We start from the raw sequence: 9,405 nt of genomic DNA, 5'->3' as shown, positions 1-9,405 counted from the left end.
AAAATTGTTCTTCGATCTATTAAAATAACATGAATTTTTTCATTCGTGAGAAAAAATAAACTCGGGGTAAAGTTCGTGATATTATTTGCCAGCTTTAAAGTTCGTGGGAAAAATCCAACTTTTTGAAAGTTTAATGATATTAGATGTCAATATCCTTAAATGAAAAAGAATTTGTCTAGAATTAAATTAGTTATGGGGATAAAATTAATATAATTGAGTAGTGATATGGGGCAAGTGCCCATAAAGTGTATAACTAGAGAATAAATCTCAGCCACAAGATTAAGAAATCAAGAGCTGGTATTTACCCATATGGTTTTCGAAATTGAAGCAGAATTAACTATGTGAATGATTCGGTTCACTATTAGAATGCGGGGGCATAATAGACTTTTCAATGGTTTAAATGATATAGGGTTCAATTTGCTTCCCCATTTCCAGATTTCGTTCTCGCTCTAATTCTCTCCAAAGTGATGGGATTTCCACTTCGATTCTGCGATTTCTTCCTCATTCTATAGCTAGGGTTTAGTCAATTTATCATATTTTCCCATGGTAAGGATAGTCATGAAGAAGAGGGGAAAACTAAAGGTAATTTGTAATTTTTTTTATTTATTGAATTTATTTTTCGATTGGTTTTCAAATTTTGTTATGTTTTATTATTTGCTATCGATTTGTTGGATCGGGTTCTTGATTTGTTGAATCTGGTTCAAAAATTCATTTGTTTTCTATTTGAATCTGTTGCTGCAGAAACTAATGAAAAATAGGAGAGAATTATTAGTTCACTCCGTAGAAACTAATGAAAAAAAGGACAAAACTGAAGATATGTTGTAATTTTCACTTCAATTGTTTCTCTATTTGGTTCATTCTACGTGAATGAATTGGTGTTGTGTACGAGTGAACTATATTATTTTTTTTCATCTCAGTAAAGTAAAAACGTGCTTAGAGTGAAGTGTTTGTGATCCATGTTGTTAGTGATCTGTTTTTTCATCTCAGTGAAGTAAAACGTACTTAAAGTGAAGTAACATGGTTAGAGTGAAGTGTTTGTGATGCATGTTATTAATAATCTGTTTTTTCATCTTAGTGAAGTAAAATGTGCTTAGGAAAGGGTGAAATATTCCATGGTTAGCATGATGTGTTCGTGATCCATGTTATTAGTGATTTGTTTTTCACCACAGTGAAGTAAAATGTGGTTAAAGTGAAGTATTTCATGGTTAAAGTGAAGTGTTTGTGATCCATGCTTATAGTGCAATGTTTTTTTCATCTCAGTGAAGTAAAATGTGCTTATAATGTAGTATTTCATGGTTAGAGTGAAGTGTTTGTGATGCATGTTATTAGTGATATGTTTTTCATTTCATTGAAGTAAAATGTGCTTAGAGTGAAATATTTCATGATTAGAGTGAAGTGTTTGTGATGCATGTTATTAGTGATCTGTTTTTTCAACTCAGTGAAGTAAAATGTGCTTAAAGTGAAGTATTTCATGGTTAGAGTGAAGTGTTTGTGATCCATACTTATAGTGCATTGTTTTTTCATCTTAGTGAAGTAAAATGTGCTTAGAGTGAAGTATTCTTTGGTTAGAGTGAAGTGTTTGTGAGGCATGTTAGTGATCTGTTTTTCATCTCAGTGAAGTAAAATGTGCTTAGAGTGAAGTATTTCATGGTTAGAGTGAAGTGTTTGTGATGCATGTTATTAGTAATCTTTTTTGTGTTTGAATGTTGTTATGTTCAAGTATATTGTGTTTGAATGTTGTTATTAACCATTTTTTACTTTCTTTATATTATAGGATAACCGGTGAATCTTTTGGAAGTTGTTGATATACGTAAAGAAAGACGAAAGACGAAGAGAAAAAATAAAGAGTAGGGGAAGCTTATGCATGTATGGAGAATGAAACAATTGTAGAAACTGATATAGTTCATAACATGATTCAGTTCAGTGTAATACCTATTCGGTTGATTTACATTCAATAGTTTCATAACTTACATTAATATTTTGTTCAAAATTTTTATTTATGTAGTTCATAGGTATATAGATTCAGTTGATTTTTAGTAGCTCTTTTGTTCACAAATGATATTTAACAAAATATAGTTCACAAATAAACTAATTAATTGTTGGTATGAAGTACACAACTAAAGAAATGAATCAATCAATTCGCAATCACAGTTAACTAAAATAAGTACACAATGAACTAAAAACATGTTATCAGTGAACTAATTCACACTTGTACTAAACTAAAAAATAGGTACGTAGCGAAATAAGTATGGTGAACCAAGAAGTTTTCAACGAAACAAAACTCACTTATAGTGAAGTAAATATTGTTTATCGTGAAGTAAATATGATGTTTGATATTTCATTGAAGAGTATTAGTGTACTAATTTTCATTTCAATTAAGTATAATGAGCATATAGTGATGTATATTGTGCGTATAGTGAAGTATATTCAACCTTCCTTATAGCGTACTGTTTTTTCATTTTAGTGAAGTATATTGAGCATATAGTGATGCATATGACGTTTATAGTGAAGTAAATGTTGTTTTCATTTCGGTGAAGTATAATGAACGTATAGTGATGTATATAGTGCATATAGTGAAGTAAAAACATGCTTAGAGTGATGTATTCCATGGTTAGAGTGAAGTGTTTGTGATGCATGCCTATAGTAAAAACATGCTTAGAGTGAAGTATTCTATGGTTAGAGTGAAGTGTTGTGATGCATGCTTATAGTGCTCTGTTTTTTCATCTCAGTGAAGTAAAAACATGCTTAGAGTGAAGTATCCCATGGTTAGAGTGAAGTGTTTGTGATGCATGCTTATAGTGATCTGTTTTTTTCATTTCAGTGAAGTAAAACATGCTTAGAGTGAAGTATTTCATGGTTAGAGTGAAGTGTTTGTGATCCTTACTTATAGTGCACTGTTAATTATAGTTCACAAAATGAACTAATAAATTGTTGATAGTGAACTGTATTGGCTTTATAGTGAAGTATATTTTGTGTATAATGATTTGTATTGGCTTTATAGTGAAGTATATTTTGTTCACATATGAACATGTATTTGACAAAATATAGCTCACTACATTAAAAATGAGTTCAAAGTGATCTGATTATGTTTTTTAAGTGCTCAATCTTCTAGCATCAACACCACAATACATATCTGCATCTCCGTTACAATAATTCATCCTATGGAAAATCCTAAAAATCCAAACGATTTCAAATCCAAACGAAACTACAAAATATAATTTTTTTCATTCTCTAACTACATCACACGCATAGAACTACAAAGATAGAGATAGATTATTGAGTGAGAGGGATTATTGAGCGAGAGAGATTGAAGAAGTTTGTTAGAAGTAGAAAGCTTCTCCATAAGAAGCGTGATCTGAGCCCTAGATTCCATAGCGTGATCGACAGCCTCCGCCTCCAGCTCGTCAAGCTCGCTGCAAAGCTGCTCCACCAACCGTACGTGCTGCCACGTCAACCGCAACTCCTCCTCCACCCTCTCCTCTCCCTCCAGGCTGCTCCGGAGCTCCCTTTCTAGCTCCACGTTCCGCCGAAGCGCCTCCGACGCATCACGGTGGCGGCCAGAGATCGGCACAAAGAGAGAGAGAGATAATGATAATAGAAATAGAGAGAGATAATCCGTAAATGGAATGTGTATGTCAGAATATGGAATAGAGTTGATTTCCCAAATTACCCCATGCAATTTTTATTAATAGAAAATGAATACTTCATTTAGTCATTAAATTAAAATAATAAGTGGTTAAGATTTATTCTCTAATTATACATTTAAAATTAGTTAAACCTTGATCACTCCTCTAATCGAATAAATGTAATAAATAAGATTAGACATGACTATTTATCACAAATAAAACTTGATAACCATAAGAAAGGACAAAACGGAAGAGGGATACCATACCACTGCACTAATAGGTTTCAATAATCATACGATTGCATCATTGTACTATTTGCAAATTAGTTAGTGTACTTGGGACCCACAACAGGAGAAATTTGCTTGCGTCACCATGTCGTTCGATTGACCGCACAACTTCGCAAATTGGATCAAAATCTCAAATCTTAATTTAGAAATTTGTTTATCAAAATGTCTCATGTTAATTAGCGCAATATTTTGCAATTTTGAAATTTTTCTTTGGAAATTCGCGGTAAAATAGCCAACACTAGTAGCATGTTAAATTTATTCTGAAGCTAATTACAAAATAGTTGATAGAGAGAAATACATAGCCAATTAATCCTAGCTTCTTAATTTCACTCGCTTAGACTTAGCGATTATAAGAGCATCCGTATCGCGTCTCGAAGAGACGAGACCGCATCGAGACGGCGATGCAGCCTCCATCTCGTCTCGACGAGACGGGACATCTCGTCGCGTGTTGCGTGCGGAAGAGGCCGGCCTCGAGACAGCTCGCCACGCGCCTTGGCGACGTGGCGTGCTCCGGTTCGTGCGTGACGCCCGGCCCGCGAGTGGGCGTCGTTTATATCCGTTTAAAATGTTTTTTTTTTGTTTTTTTTTAAATCAGGAAAATTCAAAAATAAAATAAATTAAAATATTGTAATTTTTAATTTTTATATTTTTCAATATTGTAATAAAAATCGAAAATTAAAAAATTAAAATTAAAAATACTCCATAGGATTTCAATTATGTATTTTTCGTATTTTCGGATGTTGTAATTTTTGTGGTTTATAATGATTTAATGAATTTATTAGTATTAATTTAATATTTCAATGAAATAATAATTGAATTTGTTGGAAATAAAAATAAAAAATAAAATTGAATGAATAATTAAGGGATGAGATGGGATGCAGGGATGCAGGTGTTGTCTCTTAGTTAAGAGATGAGGTGAAAAATACAGTGGGGCCCATGAATAGTGAAAAGATGAGACGGTTAAAAGACGGATAAGAGACAGATATGCAGATGGCCTAAGTAATTAAGTATATACCCTAATGGTAGCCTATATATATATAGTATATACCCTAATCTGCTCGACCGGGTTTGTACATTTTTTAAACAACCATTATTCATTAATTAAAAGCCCAAACCTTTGTGTTGCATTCTAATTTTTTTAAAAATCTTATTTATACGTATTTACTGCATAAATAAAACTACTTTAATGATCTAAAAAACAAAGACAATTAATTTTTTTTCCATGATCACCTTTAGCATCTATGGAGGGACCCCATTAAAATCCAATGGTCTTTAACATTTATTCTCTCTCTCCCTCTTTGGTTATAATTATACACTTATATAATTTGTTTTTGGTTGCCTAAGATGCAAGGACAACCTTGCACGAGAAGAAAGGTAGCACAATTTATTTCCCTATTAAAGTTTTTAGGAAATTAGACTTTTTATTGTCTTGTTATTTAAAATTTAAATCATGAAAAAAGAAACAAAAAAGAGGTTTTCAATTAAAGGAATCATTTATCTAGCTTCACCTACAAGATCTATATACATACTTATGTTTCACATTCCTTCGACATTAGGAATAAGGCATCTGTTTTATTTCACGTTTTATTTTTAGTAAAGATTCCACAAATTGCATATGTAATGTACGTAATTGTCTTGAATAAAATTCCGAAATTCTAAATTGCATATCACTTTAAATGTTAAGTAGTAGTAGTATGAATAAATGTTCAAATTCCAAATTTGAAATAGGAAGTTTATATTTGGGTTAAAGAAAAAAGTGAAAAAGGTACGTACCCTATGATTGGAAATGACATAGAAAAATGGAAGTGGAAAAAATAATTGTTGTATGATTGAATTGAGATAGAAATGATTGATATGAACTAATTTATGTTAGTGTATAACAAATTCATAAAGCACTGTATCACTTTTTTAGCATAGCATTAGTCGAAATTATAAAGAATTAGATATGCAAATAAATAAAATCAAATAATGTATCATTTGAGTATCCAATGCAATAGCTAGCTAGGATAAATCCTATGTGATCGCTTTTGGATTTAGAAATTAATCTTTTGCTAGCTAGGTTGAAATTTGGATTCATTTGCCTCCATCAGAACATTAACCTTTACACTGTGGATCGATCAAGTTAATTTATTCAAATTTAGTACTCCAGTAACTTACTATAAATGATAGAATTATATTTTATTATACTGTCAATTACAAGTTGAATCTATAAATACATACGTACGACGTATACGTCATTTCAATTTATTTAATCTCGATCGATTAAAATATCTGAAATAGCAAAAGATTTATGACAATATTTATCCAGATGCTAGATATGAATGAGGTTTTATTCAAGTAAATTCCATACTAATGCGGTAAAATTTGTAATGAGACAAAGTCACACAATTCTCTGCTCTTAGTTAATGTGAAGAGTGTAAGAGTTGACTTAGAACCCTACAACAAATGCATATAAACTATTCGTCGATCTTGTTTAATTACGAGTAAATTAAGAACTCTACAACAAATAGTTTATACACATTGCGCAAGTAATTATAGCATCAACGGCGGCTCTTAACGAGACCCGCATACTACTAGTCTCTTCCCATTCCATTGAAGATGATCAACTTTTCTTTTCAGTTTGTCCTACTTAAGATGACTCATTACCAAAAATAAAATATTTGTTGTATCTCTACTATTCCTCGTTAATTAACCAAAAACTAACTTGACGGTTGAACAAATGTATATATACATATAGCAAAAAAGACCAAATCTCGGTGGCGAATGGTAGCTAATTTGGCGTTTTGCTGTCACTGCACCGAATTCAATTATCTTGTACAAGTTGGAAATATTCAAATAAAAATGGCGTGTACGTATATTGCCATTTTAAAATTGTTTAACTTTGTAATAAGGCCAAAGATTGTGGAGATTGAGACACGTGACAGATATGAGAATATATCCTTTGCTTGCGGGGAGAGTGAGCTCGTGGGCCCCACACTCCACTCTTCTCTCTCTCTAACTCTAACTCTAACTCTTTATCTTGGACCAATAAATTCTGTTGTCACGTCAGACATAGACTTGCAAGTAGCCGTGATTTCTGACCCCCATCCCTTGCTGCGGTCCGGATTGATCTACCTCACTCCATCTCAGCCGTTGATTGATTCAGCTGCAGTGAAGTCAGTGTGCCCCACCGCCCTCTTCACTTTTTCTTCCTTCTTATTCACAATCAACAACCCAATTCTCCACCATTCCAACCCCAAACCCCAACTCACTTCTTAGCTTTCTCTTCTTGATAGGTTTGGGGTTTCTATTTGATGGGCATTACCTCTCTTCAAGTTTGCATGGATTCATCTGACTGGTTGCAGGTATTCATCTCATTAAACCCACTCATTCTACATTTACTTCCACTCAAATGGAATGAATTATGGGTTTTCACCTACATTTGTATCTCTTTCCACAATGCCAACCCCTTCCCCCTCATACATGACAAATCTATACCAAAATAATGTTACATTTTCCATTCTTTTAACATAAATCATAAACACATTTTGCAACAAACTCATCTTATAACCCTCTTAATTTTAGTTTCTCAACCGTGAAAAAATTCTCCCATTTCCTTTTTTACAACTTTTGGTAAATGGACTCTGCGTCCCACCAACTGTGTTACTCACATTTTATTACTTATAAAAATAATATATAAAAATTACACACCTTTCACTAATTATTTTCACTTCCTTTTATTACATTTCTTAAAATCTGCTAATTATTTTCACTTCCTTTTATTACATTTCTTAAAATCTGAGCCAAGACTAAACGAAGAGTATATATTAAAAAAATAAATTCAAACATTATAGTGTTGAATTTGAGGAATAAAAGGTAGAATCCACTGACACATTAGATTTGGAAAAGCAGGGCACAATTTCCGAGGAAATCGGCGCGGGAATGGACTCCTCCTCCCTAACCGGCGGCGACGACATACTAGCATGCAGCCGCCCTCTAACGGAGCGGCGCCTCCGCCCCCAGCACGAGCAGTCCCTGAAATGCCCGCGCTGCGACTCCACCCATACCAAATTCTGCTACTACAACAACTACAGCCTCTCCCAGCCCCGCTACTTCTGCAAGACCTGCCGCCGCTACTGGACCAAAGGCGGCTCCCTCCGCAACATCCCCGTCGGCGGCGGCTGCCGCAAAACCAAAAAAAACCCCTCCAAAAAACCCTCCTCCCCTCCCACCGCCGCCATGTCGCCGGCGCCGCCGCACTCCGCCGGCGCCGACCTCCGCCTCTCCTTCCCGGACCACCTCCGCTTCCATGCATCCGCCGGGTTGTACGGTGCGAACCCTCCCTACATGCTTGAAAATAATCCCACTCCTATTGATTTCATGGACAATAAATACGAGGCCCTTTTGGGGGGCGGTGGCGGTGGTGGTGGCGGCGATGCTTACCACCACCTTAATTTCGGTGGGATGCTGCCCAATGGCGGAGTCATGTCGGGGTTTGATCTCGACCCGTATGATAGTATTAGTAATATTCAAAACGATGTCGTTGAGGCGAAACCTAATGCTAGATTTTTGTCGTTGGAATGGCATGATTATCAGCAGCAACAACAACAGCAACAGGCTTGTAATGTGAATGGGTACGGATTTGGGTCGTGGACCGGGTTGGTCAACGCGTACGGGGCATCCGCGACGAATCCCTTAGTTTAAATATTTACTAGTAATTATGTGGTGGTGGATGTAATGCTAGGAGGGTTTGGTCTATGATCATATGTTAAATCAAATGAAATGAGAGGCTTGGTTAACTAGGGTGGGACAGTAACTTCTTTTTTATATTTTGGTGGTTTTAAATGTTAAATTCTACTATAGTTGAGTGTGAATTGGGAATGTGGAAGTCTTTGAGCATGGTTAATTTATTTGGTGTGTTAATTTTGACGTGTATATTATACTCCGTTCTACTTTAAATGATACATTATTCTCTTTTAAATATTCCACTTTAATTCACACATTTTCTAATATGAAAACTATCATTATTATCTTTACTTATATAAAATCTCGTACTAAATACATATTGCTCCACATAGTGTAACCGAGGAAGTATGTTTTCTTTGGATTATATAATGAACTGTGGAAGAAGAAATTAAATTCAAAGAGAGAATTGGGATTTGGTGAATTAATTCGAGGAAGATTATGTTAGAACTTTTACATGAATATGTAAAAGAATGTTTTAGTGGAAATTTGTGTACTCTGATTTTAGAAGATATAGTCATTTTGAGTGCTTAGGGTAATGGGAAAGCATAACCTTAAAGTGCAGTCCTACTTCTCACTTCGGATTTTTTTAAAGATTTCTATTCAAACACATTGACAACACATGATATAGTAGTATTTGCTAAATTGTTCCCCTTTATGAAAAATATTCCAAATTTATAGATTTATTTATTTAAAATATCAATTAGTATTGTATAAAAAAATGTTTATTTACATGACTCGTCCATGCCACAATTTATTTGTATTTAAAT

The 9,405-nt window shown here is 34.2% G+C and overlaps 2 protein-coding genes across 3 annotated transcripts; one reads left to right on the top strand and one right to left on the bottom strand.

Moving 5' to 3' along the window:
• Positions 1-3,136: 3,136 nt before the first annotated feature.
• On the bottom strand, positions 3,137-3,589 carry LOC148930410 (uncharacterized; the record flags this gene model as incomplete). Its single annotated transcript, XM_089066461.1, has 1 exon — positions 3,137-3,589. A coding segment is annotated over one exon (354 nt), but the record flags the coding sequence as incomplete, so codon positions are not given.
• A 3,437-nt stretch (positions 3,590-7,026) lies between these two features.
• On the top strand, positions 7,027-8,875 carry LOC125216826 (dof zinc finger protein DOF5.6-like). 2 transcript variants are annotated; one of them, XM_048118601.2, is made up of 2 exons: positions 7,027-7,257; positions 7,802-8,875. In XM_048118601.2, the coding sequence occupies exons 1-2, from the start codon at positions 7,207-7,209 to the stop codon at positions 8,594-8,596; spliced, it is 846 nt and encodes a 281-aa protein (XP_047974558.1). In that variant the 5' UTR covers positions 7,027-7,206; the 3' UTR covers positions 8,597-8,875. The 2 variants fall into 2 exon arrangements, with proteins under 2 accessions (XP_047974558.1, XP_047974559.1); XM_048118602.2 differs by having other exon boundaries at positions 7,036-7,257; positions 7,805-8,875.
• The last annotated feature ends 530 nt before the right edge of the window (positions 8,876-9,405 follow it).

The sequence above is a fragment of the Salvia hispanica genome, chromosome 3 (genome assembly GCF_029641045.1).
Source record: "Salvia hispanica isolate PSC_SH4W2 chromosome 3, Shi_PSC_v1, whole genome shotgun sequence".
Classification (NCBI taxonomy): Eukaryota; Viridiplantae; Streptophyta; class Magnoliopsida; order Lamiales; family Lamiaceae; genus Salvia; species Salvia hispanica.
The sequence above is the reverse complement of the archived record's forward strand: the minus strand, read 5'-3'. Positions and strand labels throughout refer to the sequence as shown.